We start from the raw sequence: 21,487 nt of genomic DNA on the forward strand, positions 1-21,487 counted from the left end.
GTAGTTTGTTACAAAACTACTAGCTCATGAAAAAGGATTTATACTCGATATTATCTTGTATTAAACTTAAAAATTATCAATCTTTTACATCGTTATGTAATGATTATTTTGAAATCGGGCTTATAGTTTCTGAAGAAAAGATTTTCAAAGTTTTCCATATGGACATATAGTAAAATGTAGCCACACCCCGGCGGTCATGTTTTTTTACGAATCAACATGAGGTGAAGATATTTTTTAAGAAGACCACCTAAGAAACATTTCGGAGAAATTATTTTAAAATCAGGCAAGCGCTTTCTGAGGAAAAGATTTTCAAAGATTACCATATAGATTTACAGAGAAAAGTAGCCCGCCACAAGATGGCCATGTATTTTTCGAATCAAAATGGGGTGAAATAATTTGATAAAGGATCACCTAAGGAACATTGTGAAACTATTTAAAAATCAGACCAGGTGCGAAATTTCCTTGTATGCATATAATGTAGCTCGCCCCCCCCCCCCCTCTTCCCTATATTGGGTGATGGAATTTAATACAGGGTCACCTCAGAAACATTTCTATGAAAATATTTGGAAATTGAGCCAGCGGCTTCTGAAAAAAAGAGAAACACCACCCAACAAGACAACAAAAACCAACCAAGAGACTAAACGCTACAAGATAACAAATATCCAATAAGAGACTAAACGCTAAAAGACAACAGACAATAAAAATCCATACAAAAGACAAAATGTTTCAAGACAACAATTACCAAACAAGAGATAAAACTCTCCAAGATAACAAACACCAAACAAGTGACACCACGCTACAAGACAGCAAATAAGAGACAACAGGCTAACATACAACAGAAACAAAGCAAGGGGCACAGTGCTAAAAGACAATACGAACGAAACAAAACGCTAAAATACAATAAACATAAAACAAGAGCCAAACAAAAAACAACAAGGAGCGCAACGCTACAAGACACCAAACAAATGATTACGCGTTTCAAGACAACAAAGAGTCAACAAGGAGCGTCATGCTACTAGACACCAAACAAGAGAAAAAGCGATTCAAGACAACAAAAAGTCAACAAGGAGCTCTACACCACAAGACAACAAACATAAATACTAAACGTGAAAAACTACAGAATCAAGCTCAGTAGCAAAAAGGTTAAACATGAACCCGGTTTAATGGCACTGGGTAAACGCCAAATACATAGAACACAAAAAGCAAAAAAATCACAAACAAGAAACGTGGAAGAACATAACAAAACTCCACACGCACGGTGCATATATACTATATAAAAAACTAGGAATGTTTATCAAGGATTGTTAGGTACCGCCTTTGAACGGTCAGTAAAATGTAAATTTACTGGTGTTTAAACCAGTTTACGTGCACAAACCTCACTCTTATCCCAACAATCCTAAATAAAGAAAAAACGTAAAAGTAAATCTTGTAAAAAAAAACACGTAACAAAATATCGTCATTGTCTAAAATCGGTTTAACCATCTTTGTACAGTCAAGAAACATTAAGTTAAAACTCACTGATTGAACCTAGCTTTAGAGCGCTCAACCTCACGTTTATCCTAGCATGCATGTACACGTACAAAGACTAACTGGGGCTTCATACAGGGAGAAACACATACATAAAATTTTGGTAGAACAAAACAATAACTATATTAACTTTAGAAGCAGTACTGAAGAATGAAAACCATACACTTCCTGCAGCTGAAATAGTTGGGCTTGAGCAAATTATGTCAGATTTCTCCGAGGTACCATAAAACCACTCAAAACAAGAGTTTGTTTCTGTATGTTATGTTAAAACGTTTATCAGATACGTCGAACAAACCCGATTTAATCTAGAGTTCACGTTCAAGTTAGAGTTAATTAGGGTTAGCGTTCTAGAAATGACAACATCATTGTACAAAACAGGAAAAGAAAACATTAAAAAGAGTATTCAAAATGTTATTTGTGAATCTTGATATATCCCGAGCGAGCTACATCTAACATATGACACACTATTGAGCAGAAAGACAAAGATATAGGAAGTGTTCAGCATAATCTCTACTCCAGTATTACCGAGAACTACTTTTATCGACCTAAATTTGACCCATTTTGAACATCTCTTTTGGAGCCAAACAAAATTTAAGTTTTTTTTAATTTCACTTTTAATTGCATTAATTCAACCGAAGAAGAGCTGAAGTATTTTATACAAAAATATTCAGATATCTTTCAAAAATCGGGAAAATATCTCGAAAAATAAAAACAACAACAGCAACTCCAAAATGTCCTATAGCTACTCGCCTACTGGTATTGATTATTAGGGTTACTAGGTTTGGCACACTTGAGATTTAGTGAAAACTGCAGGCTTCAATTGGTGTGTGATTCAGTTATTTGTCCAAAGTTACCAAACACATTTATAAACAAAGCGTCGAAAACAATACGAACACAAAACGTCACAATCAAGCGAGACACAAATCTGTAGAATCGTTGTCCTAATTAAATTACTGCACTTAATGTTAATACAACATTGGTTCGTCAACGAACATTTCAGTAATATATTATAAGGGATGTGAAGGACCAATGGCATGCTACTGCATTTTTTCTTCTTATAACATAGTCAATGATTGTTATATCGTTGTTATTATAAGGACATATAAGACACAGAACAGAACAGAACAGAACATAATTTTATTAGACGTATACCATCACAGTACATAGTCAAATAATATGAAACACATTTACAAATATGAACTCAACAAGTCACATACTACAGAACCGATGTAGGTTGTATACACATAGAAATAAATAAGTTGTCATGAGCAAATGCAAAATAATGTGAGGATGAGCATATTACACTAATTATCATAAATAAGAGAAATTCTATGTTTTAGAGATTCTTTGATATATTTTGACAACTTAAATGTTGTAATTTTATTTTGAGATTTAAACAATTCTTTAAACTTAACATGCTTGGTCTAATGTAAAAATATTTCTTAATATACTGTCTTCATGCTTGGTCTAATGTAAAAATATTTCTTAATATACTGTCTTCTAATGTCAATATCAAGAGGACAAATTAATACAAAGTGATATTCATCTGCTATAACACGAATGTTACAAAAATACATAAACAACATGAACATCAAACCTCCCAAACAAAAAGGATGCACGTAAAGAATTATTGGTTCTTGGATATAAATTAAAATCAGCCAGTTAAAAGGTCAATGAAAAACACATGTGGAAGAAAAGTATAACAATTATGCCCCAGAAATCTACATGCAAGTGATTCATTAATATTTGTATTTTAGGAGCATGTTTATGAGCACCAGTGAGTCTTTGAACGTTCCGTTGTAAAAAGCAGACACGTGGAGGTACATACAAAGGTCAAAATGATAATAACGTTTCTCTAATCGCCCATTATTGTGGCTCAAAACAAGGGACTGTTTTGATGTTATCATCGTGAACTTCTATATTTAAAGCTTGACCGATTACAAGACATCTGGGGCGATAATTTATTTATTTAGTATTGATACTGTGAATTTTAATTAATTGATAACCTTTACCGTCTAAGCAACAAATTTTGTATTTTTAATTACATTTAATTTAAAATAAAGGCATTTTTGTAATAATATGTGGCAGAAACATATTTTCCGACAAAGTTTAAGTTTAAACAATCGAGAAGGTACTTTTATTTCACAGCAAGAGCAACAACAGAGGCATACTAGTGTATCGCTCAACTCTATGCAGTTTGCAGTTGATTTATTAGTGTGTGTTTCAGTTGATATGTTCTGTAATCAAAATAACCAAGGTGGAGAGTTGTTTAGAGGTATAGGTGTCCGCCTCTTTTGGGTTCGATCTTTCCAAGGTAACTATCTCATGGCCTCTCAAAATAGACACTAATACTGGTTTCTCCCCAGGAAACGGACTTGAGAGTGATGTTTTAAGCTATCAGCTTTCGTTACAATCGAACTAAATCAAACAAGTAAACACTACACTAAGCACAGACCCCCCCCCCCCCCCAAAAAAAAAAAAAAATAATAAATAAATAAAATAAAATAATAAAAAAAAAAATATCGTTCTTTTAAAGAGATGCGAACTCATTTTGAAAGCAAAGACGGTGTCTCTTGCAGGTATTGTTCCCATGCAGGGGTTATAACAGCACCACCTGGCTGCAGGATTGCTATGAAAGGAGAAGGTTGTTTTGTAAGGACAGTGAACGGCCAGGAAGAAGCGTTGGAATGTTTTTAAGTGTTAAAGATCTTAGAATAAATTACTTGATATGTCTGGACACATTTCAATTGTATTACATATATAGTCATATTTTATGGTTTTGGTTTTCCGCTATTGAGTACCAGGTCAAAGTGGCATTTCTTAGAATCAAAAATTATGTTATTTGCAATTGAATGAGTCTGTTACAGTGAAGCCAATAATGTGCAACAATTGAATTATAATAAAGAAAAGAAATGTCATTTTAAAAATAAACATAAAATGGAAACAAATTACTTGTACGAAACAGGTATAAATAAGTAGTCAATTACTGTATAATATAGTCTCATGTGGTTTGATAATCAGAAAAACGTAATTCATACTTGACATTTTAGGAACTAAGGCATTTTGAAAAGTTCATCTAAGTGGCCAAGTGATGTAAGATTAAGGCGAAGTGCCGTGGGATTAAAATGATTTGTCATAAATTTTGTTTATTTGTGTGTGTTTTTTTTTTACAAAATCGGTTTTATAATCATAATGCTGTGAGAATAAAAGATAAGCTGTCCTATCTATAAGATAAACGTGCCAATATACATTGTGTTCAAGTTGATTCTTGCTCCGATGAGGCGTATATGTTAAATTTTGCATAATTAAATACTAATAAGTGCTAGGATTAGTGTGAGGTCATGCGCATATCCCCCAGTAAACTCGTGTTCAAGCGATTTTAAAATTATTTATTGATTAAGTTATTTTGATGCGTGTCTGGTCTGCTTGTGGTTTTCGTACTTTTTTGTCTCTCGTTCAATGTCGTTTTGGCTCTGATATTGTTTATATTTGACTGTCAGTTGTGTTATACTTTAAATTTTGACTATTCGGCTTGTCCTGTAGTTTTCATTTTATTATTGTACACATTAACCGGCTTTCTTCCCGTTAACTCGTAATTGACCGAGCCAAGGTGGTAACGCCATCATTTATTGATAAAGCTTTTTGATACATGTAGTCTTTCTGTTGTTTGAATGTTGAATGTGTTTCTCATTCAATGACTTTTAATCCCTAACCATTTACCTTCAAACACAGTTTCGGCTGTAAAATATTTATTACGTGGCGTGCCCCTGTACTTTCCATGGTATTATTGAACTATTGCATTTTTTATTTGGAACGACATCCAGTTTTCATAGCAAAAAGGAAAGAATAACTGGGGCGTTATATACTAGTTTAAATAAGCGGATTTATATAACACTGTTTTAACGACTGACACAACGTACATTGTAATATTTATAAAAACACTTCAGAAACAAGCTCAGTAGTCAAAACTTTAAACATAAACCCCGTTTGATGGCACAGGGTAAACGCCAGAGACAAATAACACATAAAACAAAAATATAACAAACAAGACATGAAACAACAACACAAAACTCCGCAAACAACACATAAACATATATACTATATAAAAGCTAGGTGTGTTAATCAAAGATTGCAAGGTACCGCCTTGGAACGGTCAGTAACATTTAAATATACTGAAGGTTTCATCCAGTGTGCATGTGCAAGCTAACTCTTATCCCAACAAACCTGAATCAAGTAAAAACTTAAAAGGTAAATCTGATCAAAGTATGCATTAACTTGAGGAAACTCAACAATAAAACAATACTAAGAAACTAAGGAAATGTTTTGATCTCCGCGTCTCCAAGGCAGTGAGTTTTATTTGAACTGTGTTAATGTAGTCTTTTAAAAACAACCGGGTTTCCAATGACATTTTTAATAATACAATTAAACTACAGGGACAAGACAACAATTCAAATATAAACCCTTTGAGGGCCAAAATGACACTGAACTAGAGCCACAGACTTACAACACGATAACCCAAACAATTCTTGGTAACAATCTTTAACTATTATCAGCGTTTGTAGCCCTTTGACGGTATTATTAACAGTATTACATGTATGCTGCATCAGTCGTACGATTAAACGTTTTTCCGTCATGATATGGAACTCATCAGAGCAGCCAAAACAGTTTAATGGATACAACACCTCTAGCCAAAAACATACCATGTCTAGTTTAAGTCATTATACAATGAAAACTACCCGGAGTAGTCCAGTAGCCTGTCTAAATATCTTCATATGCACTATATTTGACGTCGTCGTAGCAAATACAGCGTTTCAATATAATAAAACACACAAAATTCTAATGTAAATCAACGCATGTTATCAATATACTACCCTATTAACACGTTCAAAAACATCAGCTGAAAACTGTTTATACCATCTCGGACAATTTATTGTTAAATTTTCTTCTTCGATTCTCATGGCACATAAATAAAACATCTCAAAGATAGACACATGAGGTAGTCCCACAGTTCACTTCAATTAAGGTTTCATCTCTGTTCACTTCATAGGATAGAATTGCAATATGCATTAATAAATAATCTTCCACAGGGCGAGAGGATCTAGTGGTTTGTGTGTGTGTTTTGGTATAAGTCAACATTTCAAAGATGATACACACGCTGATAGATGACTGTGACCTTTTTTGTCTCTGGAAAAGAAAAGAGATTGATGAGCTGCACTGAAAACAAATCCAAACACCACTGAACAAAACATGCAACACAAATACACTGTGAACACAATAAGCATGATACAATAAATAGAAAAAAACATCCTGGTATATTCGGAAACACAGTTTGAAAACAGGAGATTTGGTTTGCTTGAGCTATTCATTGACAGTAGCGGAAGAGCATCACTGTTAAATTATTTTAAGACAAATATATGTTATAGTACCTTGAAATCACATTCCTAGGTAAATGGATCATCGAAGAACATTGTAGACGGTTTCCATGCCATTAATCACGTGGCCGCTCACGTGACAATGAAAAAGCCAAGTGCCCGGATTGTATGCTTCCATTTCTACAGTTTCATATGTTCCCGCGAAAACCTCTAGAACATCCCCTCGAAGCGTTAATTTTGTATTCCGGATGTATAACTGTCCATGGAAATGCACTGTGTGGATGTCGTCTTCCATACCCATTCCAAAGACGTACCAAGCGCTCCTCTGTCCTAACCTCATAGTAAGGTCAACTAGGTTTCCATAAATGAGTCCGTTTATTGAATAATACATATTGCTTTTTACGAAATCAGCATTCTTAACGTCTACTCTACCGGGTGCCCGTAGTGCAAAATTGGCTGCACTATGATGACTCAGATTTTCGTCTATGATAAAGTAAGCTGTTGCGAATTCAACACTAATGTCATCAGTTCTTTGGCCATATCCATTAAGAGTTTCTTCCTTGCATATTACCATTGGACCAATCAGACCGCTATGTGCATCTTTCAGTGGATCTACCCGCGAGGTATACATAGTTCCTACACAATTTGGCTGGTTTTTGTTTGGTCCAGATCGTTTAGGGATAGAATATTTATATATTCCAACGGTGCCTGGAAACGTAGGCAATGCACTGCTTATAACTGACCCGTCCGCAAAAGGTAGGTTTTTAGGGACTATATTCAATGGAAAGTTTGCCATATTTTTCAAATGTATTTCTATTGTGTCTCCAACATTTCCGCGTATGTACGGACCGAGTATTCCGAGGTTCACATGTTGAGGTTTCATCTTGGTAAATGTGCTGTCAGTAAATTCGCGGTACACGGTCTTAGTATAGATACTTCCAACAAAATCAGGCCCGCCTCTCACGAAAATGTAACTTGGACTGAAGTAATAAAAAAAATATTTATAATATAATGGCAGTTCATGTGATACGTTTTGTTTACCTTACACACTGACATACATGTACCAATTATGATGTGTTATGAAGGCTATTGCCAAACATAGAACTAGGAGAAATACTCACACAGAACCTGGATAATGATACTCGTTTAATGGAGCACATATTAAATAATAAGACTGCAGGACCTAGAACAGAGCAAAAGAGAGTTGGGAGGGCCAAATATTAAAACAGTTCAAAAGTTCGTGTTTTTATTCAGTTTTGAGGAACACTCATTTTTAGGGGTAAAGCATACTTTGCGAGATGTTTTGGGATGGTAAGGGTTGACCAAATCTAACGAAATAATGTTTTATCAGATTTTGGAGTTTTCGACGGAAAAGTCTGTCGAAAAAATAACGATCTTTTGGTGTCAAATTGCCCAAGACTACTTAAGACTTACAAAAATTGCAATCACCTTTTTAAAAAATACATGCAGTCACAACAAAGCCACAAGAAATAATTGATTGGGTAGTACTGACTATTTTCACTAGATAACATCTTGTTAATGATGAAGACATTTCCGGAAAAAATAAAAAAAACTGTTTAAAGTTCTTTCGTAAAATGTACTCAACTCTTTAATACAAATAGACTTGTTGCAACGGATATTTGCATTATGATTGCAAACAATTGTACCTCAAAAATGAACAAAAAAAAAATGAAATTCTAAAACACCTTTTTATTTGGCAAATTACTTTTGCACTCTGGAAGACCCTTTATAAAATAAAAAATAATAAACTTACCTAGTAGGAGTATACAAACTCTTCCCAGTAATGGGGTGCACTTTGACTGGCGCGTAATCCCATTCCACATTAAATGCTCCGATGTAATACCGGCGCGTGATCCCAAGCTTTGGCAGACGACCAATTCGCAACCGACTATAACATGAATCGACGTTATACCAAGCAAACATCCCTTCTTTCTCAAGACCTAGTTGACCGCAACGCAACTTATTTAATCCTGTAAAATAATGTGTTATACAGCATGGCATACGACCAAACTAAATGAACAAATACAATTTTATAGTAATAGAATAAATTGTCTTGGACAAATCTTTAAAGCCATCTTGTCAGCGAGTGTGCGCTGACAAAAATGTAAGATGAAGATTTTCAAACAAATTAAATCTCTTATCAAATTAGACGTTCCAATTCCAAAAGGATTATAAACAGCGTCTGAACTTACGAATCAAAATTTTACTTTGAAAACATATATTATTAGTACACAGAAATATTGATTCGAGAAAATGATTGTACCATATATCCGTTGTTCAGGTGGTATAAGCCTAATCCTCGGCCATTTCCATCGAAAAACATATCGGATTTATATGGACGGTTTATAATGTAAGAACTCTTTACATTTAACTACGCTGCAAGTAGATCGCGTAGTATTTTCAACCTATCAGTTAAACTTCATGCCTTTACTCTTTCGACTCTTAATTAATTATGCAATCATTCAATTCACTTGCAATCAAATTAAACATGATAAAAAAGAATACACGTCAAAACGTTTTAAAAGTTTACCAACTACTTCCACCGATGTACCGACATACATCCGAGGTTGTTTTCGATGAAAAATGGCCGAGGAGGCCGAAATGGCCCTTACCAAGTTGGTCCGGGATCATGTCGACACTATGCCCCATTCCCGGAAAAACAGACACTGTATCAATATTCATGTCGTCGAACACGAAGTTGTTGCCTTCAAAGGTCACATGGTGGTTGTCAATATCAGGCCCTAACGTGTACACATGCCACGTGACCTGATCTCCATAACACATGTTCAATCCGGGTAGTGTTCCAAATGTAAAACCATTGATGGCTGAAATAAATGTACATGGATGCCGGCAATCGAGATACTGCTATTTGGATTGTATATTATATAAGAAGAGGTTTATAAAATTTACCTCTTGAACAGCTCAAATTCTATATTAATAGATAAATAACACGATTAAATATGAAAAGAGAAATTGATTTTTTGTAGTTTGTTTTATGCTATTTTAACATATATTTTTCATGTTTTAATTGCTTGAATTAGTCTTAAATGTATGGTAGGAATACCAGAAATATATCAAATGTTAGTATACCTCTGATTTTATTAGAAAGTTGAAACCCTTCATCTTCAGGGTCGACAGTTGCGGGGGAGGTGGCAAACATGTTGATGTTCTCGGTCAGATAATGGGAAAGGTTTTCATTAACCACGAGAAAGTTTAGGAAGAACTCCCTTTCAACGCGACTCTGAAAGACAGTTATATTGTATATAAAATAAGAGACATCCCATGGGTTTAAATGGTTTTATTTGCAACTGGTTTCGCTTTATGCTCTCTAAGGCGAATACCGACAACAAAAACGACTGTTAATACACTTTTTTTGTAATTGTGAACTTCCCTGCAGAAGGAATAAAGGAATACTGATTGGCAAATAAAATAGGATAAAACCCATGTGCTGCTGTGTAATGTTTACATTTTAAAACCTGATGAAAATATTCTTTTCAGGTTATCAAAACAAATGCATACACTTGTTGTCTGGTAAGCGCACTCGCTTCTCATTTTGGCCACTCGCTTTCGATTCCCGGCCTGGGCACAGGTGAGATTGGTTTTCGATCACCAAGCCGGACATGTGGGTTTCCTCCAGGTACTGTGGTTTCCCTCACAATACAGGACCACACTTTCGTGTAGCATCATGCCAACGAGAGTTGTTAATTCTTTCAAAATCGTTGTAAAATAAATTATTTTAAACTAAAACACATACTGCAATGCAAATCCTTCTTCATATGTTTTATATTACTGAAATGAATGTACTATTGAATCAAAAGTGACGAGCGTAGTAGGCAAAACGATGTATGCAATGTTGGATACATACTAGGATCTTGACTAATTAAACGCACCTAAATTAAAACTGAAAGGCGATCATATAAGAACGAACCTTTTTGCCAGGCTTGCCAGGCTTGTCGAGCTTCCCTGGTTTACATATAAGCATGGGGCCAAAGAGCCCACTGTAGAAATCTTTTTCTAGGTCTACAGCGGAGCGATAGATGTATGTGAGGCAGTCTTGGTCGATCTTTGTCGGAGCATCAATCGAGGATACAAAGAATTTATACCTGCGAATCGTTCCTGGTGTAACGGTAGCTCCAGTTGTTGTTGTATCTTTTAACGAGAACAACATACATGTAAACATACATCTACCATATTGAAGAATGAAATATTATGTAAGTAAATGTCATTTATATGTGTTTTGTGGGTGTTCCATGCACTATTATGATACAGAATTGTACATGTCGTATTTCTAAACACAAACATAACATATGACTGAAGGACCTACCTTGAACATTTTGCTTATACACGGCCCCTTCATTTTCCTTTGACATGGACACACCTCCGGCCAAAAATGAGTATTCTCTGGACGCTTTATTATAAAGGACAACCATAATAACATCCCCTTCTTCTCCTTTAATAGGAGGACCGGTAAAACCCATGTGAATGTCCTCGGGTCCTCTTATTACTGGCGTGGTAAATGTGCCGTCCGTGTATAGACGGTATACAGCCTTCTTGTACCGGGAACCAATCCGGTTTGGACCTTGTTGGAGGAACTCGGAGCTGGAACTTATCCAAAATATATAATAAAAAAGCGTTCAGGTATATGGCATTTCTTTTGTAAAACTGGTATTTGGTTGCATTGTCATATTCCAATGTTGCTTGTTGAGAAGAATGTTTTTGTAAAAATAAACTTTGCTACTTATTCACTGTTTATTGTTTTCGTTTACAAATTCACATTTAGTATACAACAGCCATTGGACATACATGTATACTCGATTTCCACAACGCAATACATAATCATTGCCGAAGCATCGGATCACTCGAGGTTTTAGCTCGGGCAGCAGCGTCTTCGAGCGATCACAGCACTCCATGTATATGTAAATACTCGTTTCTGGTAGTTTAAAAGATTTTGTTTACACTCTTAGCACAAACTTTCAATAACAAATTTGGTCATTTTTGAGTCTATGATTCCTAGCAACCGTTCTGAGCTAGCCTTATATCGGTAAAGGGCTGCTGATTAATTCGTCTGGCCTGTGAAACGAAATTTAAAAATAAGGCCAGTGCATAAAAATGATCGTCCTTATACCAATATACCTGTCAGGAGTGAGTCCTGGTGCGTAATCCCATATGATCTCTTCAATGGCAAGGTAATATGTTCGCATCCTACCGTACCTTCGACCTAAACCAGCTATGTTTGAAGGTACTGGTTTGTTTTCTACGTCTACGAAAGCAAGCATACCCTCTGAAGAGAAAACACATTGTGACATTATTATTCAACCAAGTCACAGCATTTTTATTCAGGTTGCAAACAAGAATGCGAATAAAGTTTTTTTTTGTTTTGAATGAAAAGTTAAATTCTGAATAACGGCAATAAAACACTGATCTCGAATGCCATCTATTAAGACAACACAAAGACTATAGAAACGTTGATTAAGCTTCATCAATAGCCACTTACCAATGACATGGTCAAGGTTTCGGCAGTAAAGAAGCCAATGACCAGGATGAGCGGCCACAGTGTACGCGCTAAGGAAACTCGCCGAGTTGACCAATGCGTTCTCTGTGCTGCAAACACAAAGAAATGCAGCGAATGTAACATATAATCGCAAGTTGTAAAAATATTTAGGTAAGGTTCTCAATCATTTTATTAAATTATACTCTATTTGATCATTGTTAAATCGTTTAGCTTTCTTCATAAAGTTTTGCATTCAAAAAGTGTGTGTTAATCAATATATTCGATTCAAATAGAGTTACTTGATACGAGAAAGGCCTTACCGCCTATGCTTTATAATCATGGTATGTCCAAGTATTCTCATGATGTGGCTGGCAAGATTCAATGACATGACGTAGAAGACCGCTCGTTCTCCAGGACACATTTGGAACGGGGGCTGGTTGCCGTAAACATAGCCATTGATGTGATGCATTTCGTTTGACAGTTTGAAGTCTTCATCACCAGCATTCTTAATTAAAGCATAACTCGTTATTTAAACGTGCTGTTCAATTTAGTTTTGATGAATATTTATGAACAATATGAATCCCTAAGCAGGTTGGTATATAATACTAACTTTAACTTAATCTAAGCGCAAACAGTGAAACGAACGACTATTCAAATACTTACAGCCCTGGCTTTGCAAGCACCTGGCTTTCCGCACTTCTGGATGCTTTCTTCAAAGAAAAAGCTCTTGCTTTCGTCGGCGATATCGGCGTACACAACGAACTCCTTGTCCACGTCTTTGCGTTTGTCATTGGCATCAAGCGTGCCTGCAGCAAAGAGAACAATACATTATCTAAAATAATACACTAAACAAGTACGAAAAGTAAATAAATTCCTGTGAATTGAAGTGTTTCCTTTTTGTTAAATGCTATCGAATCTCTTCTCTCTCTCTCTCTCTCTCTCTCTCTCTCTCTCTCTCTCTCTCTCTCTCTCCCTCCCTCCCTCTCTCTCTCCCCCACCTCTCTCTCTCTCTCTCTCTCTCTCTCTCTCTCTCTCTCTCTATCTCTCTCTCTCTCCTAATTTCCTATAGGTCATTGTACTGTAAGGAACTGATCCACAAACCTCTCTTGCAGATAAGAGCGAACCCGACCAGTCCAGTAGCAATGTCGAACGGTGAGGCGGTGTGCCCGTGATATCCCCAAGGGACACAGGCGTCGTCGTCGGCCGTAGGGGCGTGTCTCTCAGTGACGTGCCAGGTATAGACATAGGATCCGCCAGGTGGGATACCATCGTCCACCTTATCTGCGCCTGACGTTCCATCTAAGTAACGGGCACCTGATTTTGGACAGAAAATATTGGAATGGAGAACGTGTCATATTATGCCATCGTATGGACTCCCTACAGAGTAGAGTATTACATTGACATTTTGTTTGAAACGTTCCTTTTGGGTCCGAGCTCATATGATATAGCAAGATCAAGATCTAAGCTATATTATTACCATCGCTGTGAAGAATCGAACCGTTCTTCTAACGTATATAAACGAGCAGGTGCGCTCAAATTAGAGTAGAAAAAGTATTTTTTTTATATTATTTGGTTCATAATGATCTTAAAAATATGCTGTGGACAGAATGAGCATTATTGCAACCTTGACATCAGTACATTTTCTGTTTATATGTAAACTGTGTCATTAGGCCATGAAAATCGAAAAAAGTTATTTGAATGTCGGTTCGTGAATTATACGCCTTCAATTTGTCAATATCATGACACCTTTTACGACTCTCGTGACAAGGCGACGCCAAACACAGCAAATAAAAAAGTACCGATGGAATGGCTTTATGAACACACTGTCTATGCACATCATAGTTTGTAGAAAATAAAATTAAATAATTTTAAAGATGCACTTATTTCTTCCTCAAAATTGGGCGCATTTGCTACATTATATTCGTGAATACTGCAGTTCGATTCTTCATCATGGAAATGGATGAAATCTGTCACACAGTTTTATTGCAGTGTCATGTTTACCAGAGTGAATTCCCTTCTTGCGATAAAAAACGAATAAAATTATGCAATACGAATGACTTCTATTTCATCAATCATATTGTGAACCTAATTTCGTAACAGTTGTATTATTATCGCATCCTGTTTAACATGCAAAGAATACAAAAATAAATAAATTGTGTATTCATTGCTTTGGCCAATCCGTGGTGAGTTCGAAACAGTATAACTAAAACTGTAAGAGGAAATGAATACAACTGGGATCAAATCATCACACAATTTGTTCATGCTTGTCTCAATGACATGTTGTGCATTTGATATCCGTGTGTGTATACCACGTGATAAATTGCGTTATAAATGCTACGTCGGAAGGCAATACTTTGCTTCGAATGAAGATAACTTATTCCCTCACCATTTTAAATGAAACATATCGCAGTCTACGGAGCCACGCCTTCGGTCTTTTACCAGAGTTTGATTGAGAGTTTAGTTTCTAAAAAACACTTCGACAAACCTTTTCACAATACGGCCGTCTGACGGAGCACTGTCAAAACAATATATTGGAAACAGGTTTGTCGAAGTGTTTGATGAAACTAACCACCTTATCAAACTTTGGTAATAAAACGAAGGCGGAGCTCTTGAAGCGGCGAAGACTGTCCTTTGTTTTATTTAAAATTTTAAAATGTTGTAGTAAAAAAAGTTATCTTTGATTTAAGTCTTTATTTTAAACAAAATGTTGCCTTCCAACGTAGCATATATGACGTGATTTATTACGTAGTATACACGCACTCGATATGATAGGGGAGAAGTTGTATATCGAAATTAACGAAATTCAATACAATAACATTTAATTGCACTTGATATGATAGATGAGAATCATACGTACATGTACAGCGAAATGAACATAGTATTACCTTCTCCCCGTTTGTCGTAGAAATATCCGTGTGGATGAACTGAGAAATTCCCCTTTGAAGCCATGTTCCTGAACGAAATGACGACGGAATCGCCTACTTCCGCCTTTACAGTAGGTCCGACAAATCCCATCCAGTCCGGTACAGGTATTTGCTGGGTGAATGTCGCGTCCGTGAACTCGCGGTAGAGCACCTTGCGGTAGACGCTGCCTATCTGGTTATCACGGTTCTCAATTAGTCGCCGGGATGTGCTAGAAAAGGATATACACAATGCGAATTACCAACCTTATGACTTTATATAGAACAGTTAATTTTATGATTGAATTTTACTTAAAATGATAATTTGGATATTATACGAATGACAAACAAATCAAGGACAAGCTGAAATGCTCACAATATAGGTTGATGCAAAAAGTATGTTTGTAGCATTTTCACGTTTAACTCATTTCACTTTAATGATAGAAACAACAAAATATGGTAATGCATTACAACACATGCCATCAACCTGTAATGCGCGACATTAATTTAAGTTGACAGTATAACGTGCGACTTTAAAGTGACTCGCTCTAGTTATCCGCAATTCAAGTACAATTCATCAAATTAATATGTTCAGCTATTCATTAATATGTTTTGCATTTAAAACAAAACAAAAACGCGAATAATAATGCTTTACCTTTAATGATATTATCACTATTTTATATTATATTTGATATTACTTTAGAAATATTCAAACTTAGGGACTAGTTCATAAATTGCAGAACAATGCTTTCAATAGTTTTCACGTTGCACGATAAAATATGAAGTTTAGTATGTTTTATAAAACTTTACACTTTAATTGATAATGAAACCTTAAATTGTAATAGCCCTGCTTATCATTTTGAAAATTTTGATTTTAAATACCAACTAAATCATTACAACTCGGCCATCTCCGAGATAGATACAGGCCCAGGTTTTCCGTTGATATCAACTTCCGCCCAAATAATTGAAGGTTACACGGTACTATTACAATATCCTTTATGTTTGTAAACCTCCTACGCAGTAATCTCCCTTGGTGACAGCAAAAATGCCGAGTTTTGAAAAATTAACCGTGAGCTTAATTGTTTGTTTTGAAAATGTCATTCGAAAGAATGAACTCCAGATAATTCCCTCTTGATGTATAGTATTTTTATCCCTGTTCTATATACTCATATGAGTGAAATAAGTTACAAAAAATTATAAAAAATATAAAGCAAGGAATTCACATAACATGCCGGTACAAATAAAAGGTGATTCCATGCTATTGAAATCTATGAATTAGACCATTGACTCTATTTCTTCCGAAGAAACGTATGTATATTTTTGTTATAATTTAGTTTTAACCGGAGGATTGTCTTGGAAAAAACAACAGAATATCTATAATTCCGGGCATAAACTAGTGTAACAATATTATTAACCATAATTAATGTCCTTCGAGCATATGTACACCCAACATAAAAAAATATTATCATTGAAATAATAACCATTTTTGGTTATCTGGCATGCACGTTTTTCTTCTAATTTCAATGCGCCGACTTGATGCTATGCATCAATTTTTTTCTTGTAATGATTAAATTCACTTTAATTAATGTTCTAGACACGAGATCGACAATTATACATACTGCAAAGTAAGAAAAAAGACTGTTAACATTTCATTAACTGTAAAGCACAAAAAAAACGCATACAAGTCACAGTTGAGAAAACTACTTTATCAACAGCTCATGGTGAAAATACTTTCATCAATACTGAAGTTAATTGAAAACAAAACAAATGGGGTGTCTTATTTGTAAAGTAAAGAATGTGACAGATTGTATAATTTTTAATAGTATAGAATACTTTGAGAAAACATTAGCAAATGAGTTGGTAATTGTTCTGTTTTGAATTCTTTTATATGCTATGCTTGAAAATAAATGAGAACAACTGAAAATGACAAGAAAATCTTAACACCAAATACTACAGACTTGTTAATACCAAATTATCTAGAACATTGTTTATATCACTTGAATTTGACTTAGTGTTTCGTCTAAGGTTATTAAGACATTTTATAACAAAATACTGACAAAAATAACGTTTTCGGACAAAAACTCGATCACTGATAGTATCCTCAAAGAAAGTAGCGTCCTTACGGAAATGCCACTATTCCGGTAAGACAAATTTGATCACAGCTTTCGTGTTTTTTTTATAATCAATCTGAAACCTTTACAATGGTTAACGAAACTTGACGCTTTGGCAAAACAAAAGGATATCAAAAGAATAATGGATCCTGGGCTGGTATTCAATACTGGTCTTAAATGGATCTAAGAACAATTTAGCAAGTCACACTACTTGTTATTAAAAACTTGTCAACAGAGTGAATGCCGTCAATGATGTATGACCATAAAGATTAACGTAGGTTAAATATTGAAAAAAATATAAAATAATTTCAGAAATTATCACATAATTGCTTAATATATATAATTACAAAAAACGCAACGCAAAGAGAAAGCGGAATATGTTCAAAATAAATTGGAAAGAATTAAAATAAATAAATAATTGAAATTCTGGCGGTGCCTTTACATACTAAGTATCCGGTCCAACAAGGTTTCGTCCTGACGGAGCATAATCCCAGTTCACTTCAACTGCAGCGATGAAATAATGTCTTATTCTTGCCCAGGACCGAGCAACCAGCAGCAACACAAAGCAAAGTCTTAAAATTAAAAGCATAATTCAATAACTAGTAATAATTATATGATTAAACTATCACAGTGTCTTCATATCTTCTCAAAAATAACTGATCTTAATATTTAAATGTAGTTGATGTCTTTAAATACTTCTCTTCGGATGAGTGATGACTCAGTGCGTACGTGAATATTTAAACAATAACGTAACTTTAACGTTAATAAATTCCGGTAAGGCCAAGTCAAATACGTAAAACGAGTAGCGAACAAATGTGAGCGTGTCTTGTGGTGTCTTTAGGAGGTCTTGGGTCGATCCCAAGATACCCACAAGACTCTACTTATGGTTGCTCAAACATAACATTATTCTGACTTCTATCTAGGAAACGGGCGCAAGTAGAATTCTACAATACTTATGCGAAAAACTACAGAAACAAGCTCAGTAGCTAACAGTTTTAACATAAACCCCGTTAAATGACACTGGGTAAACGCCAAAGACATGGAATAAAACACGGCAAAAAACAACAACACACAAACAGACAAGATACATTGAACAACAGCACAAAACTCAACAAACAGCACAGTGCATATATACTATATATAAAATAGGTATTTTTATCAAGGATTGTTAGGAACCGGTCAGTAAAATGTAAATTTACTGGGGGTTTAAACCAATTTACGTGCACAAACCTCACTCTTATCGCAATAATCCTCAATAAAGAAAACACCCCGTAAAAGATCAATTTTATCAAAGTATGCATAAACTTGAGGAAACTTGGAATTACAACAATTAAGCCAGCTTAAACATACGATGAACAGTGAATGTAATTTTAATTGCATTAATCTCTTTTAACATCGGCAAGCATATAATTTCAAATATTTTATATTCATTTTTAACAAAAAATATAAAACCTATGGTACACTATCCAAATGGCGCAAGAACAATTTTCCCACAAATAGTTGTTTTTAACATATGCGGCATGTTCTAAGCTTTTCCTAATACAAACACAATCTCATTGTTTGCCTTTACATGTCGTAATTTAAAAATCAAGACAGATGGCAACTCTCTTTATAAATCATAATGGCTCTTACAACAAACGAGGACCTATAAACCTATGAACTTTTATTTTGAATGTACTGTCTAGTTAATGTATTTCTAAATCCGTTTTCGTTTTACATAGAGTGTTTGCACGCTGTTGAATTGCACATTCCATGTAGTCGTTTATTAAGGTTAGGCGTTTTTGTTTATTTTCATTTACCCGACCGACTATATTCTTTGCCGTTGATCCTACCCTTTTTGCTTAAGTGTGGATTTGGTTTTATAATTTCTGAAGAAATGTACATTGATTGGGTGAACATGTTTAATATTTTAAACGTTTTACAATAATAATATACCCTGTTATATGTCGGTTTGATACAGAATCCATGTTTTCAAAAAAAATAAAGAGAAAAAAAAGAATAAAAAGCTATGTGAGCGGAAACAATTAACTTGTTTTGCCTTATTAAGGTACGTTGTAGATGTGCAAAACAAGCACATCTCCTTAACGTTACGTTAACTTCATTATTGTTTGTCTTGACTTTAAACAGATTTCACTTAACTTTTCACACTGCTAAACACAACAAATGCTTAACAGAGACAACTGCTATGTTATGTTGAATAGTTAATTAATCATTTTTTTTTATATAATGCATTTGTTTAATATTGCCTGTTAGTTGATGATGGCGACGACGAGGCTTAAGTTGTATTATACTATTCTTTAATACATACTAATTTGATAAATGTTTGGAAAAGTGTGGAGTAACAATTACAAATGTAATCGGTAAACATCGTCGTCCTGCGATAGGTCCTGATTGAATTGACGGATATAATTCCAAATTTGTTAGATAAGGCCAACAATTCTGCTATAATAAACATGTTCATGGGTGTATGTGCAATAATTTAAGAGATACATTTGACCATACGCCTTTTCGGTCAACCTTTTACTCAAGAGTCATATTTTTTTTTATAAAATATAATGTAATTTCAAACAAGTAGGTGAACAAGTGTCAATCCTTTAACATGCAACATTTCCGTTTCATGTGTTTAGGTGCAATAATTTTGTAACTACGTGCACTACATTGTTTTTCTTGGCGTGACGTGACGAACGCAACTGCTTTATGACGGTTTTTAAAGTAAACTGTTCAAAGAATGTTTGTTTATTTAAGTTTGGATTACGTTTCTGCGTCGACTCATTTATTTTGTTGCAACGTCATACTCCACATCATCTGCCTACTTGAGTTTCAACGAATACGATAAAGTCGATTAAGGTTCAATAATTATAAAATAGCATAGCTAGCGCACTATTTTTGTGTTGGTATATATTGTGTACAGTCATTCCTTTACAGAGTTTTGAGGCTGAACTGAAGATTATCACGTTAAACTTTTGTTTATTCTGAAAAATGAAGTGGCAGTTAATAATGAAATTAAGATATGTTTGGAAAATGTTTTCTTTGACCTATTTCACTTCTAGTTTCTATTTACTGCATCATCAAAATGGTGAAGCTTGATTATTAAAAAATGAAATCGCCCTCTTACAACGTTCTTTGTAAGTGAGATGAAATAATGGCTAATACTTTAATATCAATAACCAACACATATCAGTTGCTCATTCTTGACCAGAAAATCGCTTTATTAAAAATACTTTCTTGATAAGGTTTATTCATAGTTCATATGGAGCACTTTATGACAACTTGAACATTTACCTAATGGTATATTTAGGAACAGGGACATATTAATAAAATACGCTCGAAGTCCTGTTGTTTTTTATGATTAATGACGACTGTAATACGTAATTAAAAGTTACATATAACGTCGTTACGCTCTTATATCATTTCAAAATTATATAAGTATGGTGGCTGATAACTGCCCTTTGTATTTTCGGCAAAAATACGCAAAGTTGTCTGGCCAATAGGAAAATATGCCATGTTGTGCATTTTTCACGTGGCGGGGCGAAAATACGAAATTATGAGCCGGTGTATTTTCGCCTCGCCGATTTGCGTTTTATGTATTTTCAACTTACCACAAGGCGTATTTTCTGCCCGAAACATGGTGTGTGTTTTTCTTATTTTTTTTTACCTCCAGGTAGGCATAAGCATCCAACTGTAAACTCGATATGGAAGAAAGATGAATGCAAGGTATAATGTCTGAAATTCATGATGCTGATTATGCCGTTTCGTAGTTGCGCTGAAAAAATACACCATGTGGCGAGGCGAAAATACCAAATAACAATCCGGTGTATTATCGCCTCGCCACTGGCGTATATGACATGTTCGCTACACTTCATGACGTATTTTCAGCCCGCCACATAACTTTTGTCATATTTTCAATCCACCATTTGTCGTATTTTGCTATGTTCGCCTTCCGGTAGGACTGAACAAACGATTAAGAATCCATGAGTGAACCAAACGTTGAAGAATTGCCAATGCAAGGAAACATACATGAACATGAAGCCGTGCATTTTTTCTTGCTTAATTAGTTTTGCGCAT

General features: G+C 34.9%; 1 protein-coding gene across 1 annotated transcript; it reads right to left on the reverse strand.

Annotated features, from left to right (window-relative positions):
* Positions 1-5,444: 5,444 nt before the first annotated feature.
* Positions 5,445-18,119, reverse strand: LOC128208854 (hephaestin-like protein). Its single transcript, XM_052912500.1, has 14 exons — positions 17,869-18,119; positions 15,297-15,544; positions 13,513-13,725; positions 13,075-13,217; positions 12,732-12,916; positions 12,415-12,521; positions 12,054-12,201; positions 11,245-11,525; positions 10,849-11,069; positions 10,011-10,161; positions 9,533-9,745; positions 8,674-8,890; positions 6,954-7,879; positions 5,445-6,711 (listed from the first exon to the last, which is right to left on the reverse strand). Exons 1-13 carry the CDS (start codon positions 18,009-18,011, stop codon positions 6,982-6,984), a joined length of 3,168 nt encoding a protein of 1,055 aa, XP_052768460.1. The 5' UTR covers positions 18,012-18,119; the 3' UTR covers positions 5,445-6,711; positions 6,954-6,981.
* Positions 18,120-21,487: the final 3,368 nt, after the last annotated feature.

Source organism: Mya arenaria, chromosome 11 (genome assembly GCF_026914265.1).
Source record: "Mya arenaria isolate MELC-2E11 chromosome 11, ASM2691426v1".
Lineage (NCBI taxonomy): Eukaryota > Metazoa > Mollusca > Bivalvia > Myida > Myidae > Mya > Mya arenaria.

Bases quoted from the DNA above. Each gene is read 5' to 3' on its own strand.
- LOC128208854 (XM_052912500.1), bottom strand. From the start codon at position 18,011: ATGCTTTTAATTTTAAGACTTTGCTTTGTGTTGCTGCTGGTTGCTCGG. The intron at 12,202-12,414 runs GTAAGTGGCTAT...TTTTCTCTTCAG, and splicing joins AAACCTTGACCATGTCATTG to AGGGTATGCTTGCTTTCGTA. The intron at 9,746-10,010 runs GTATACTAACAT...CATTTATTTCAG, and splicing joins ACTTTCTAATAAAATCAGAG to CCATCAATGGTTTTACATTT.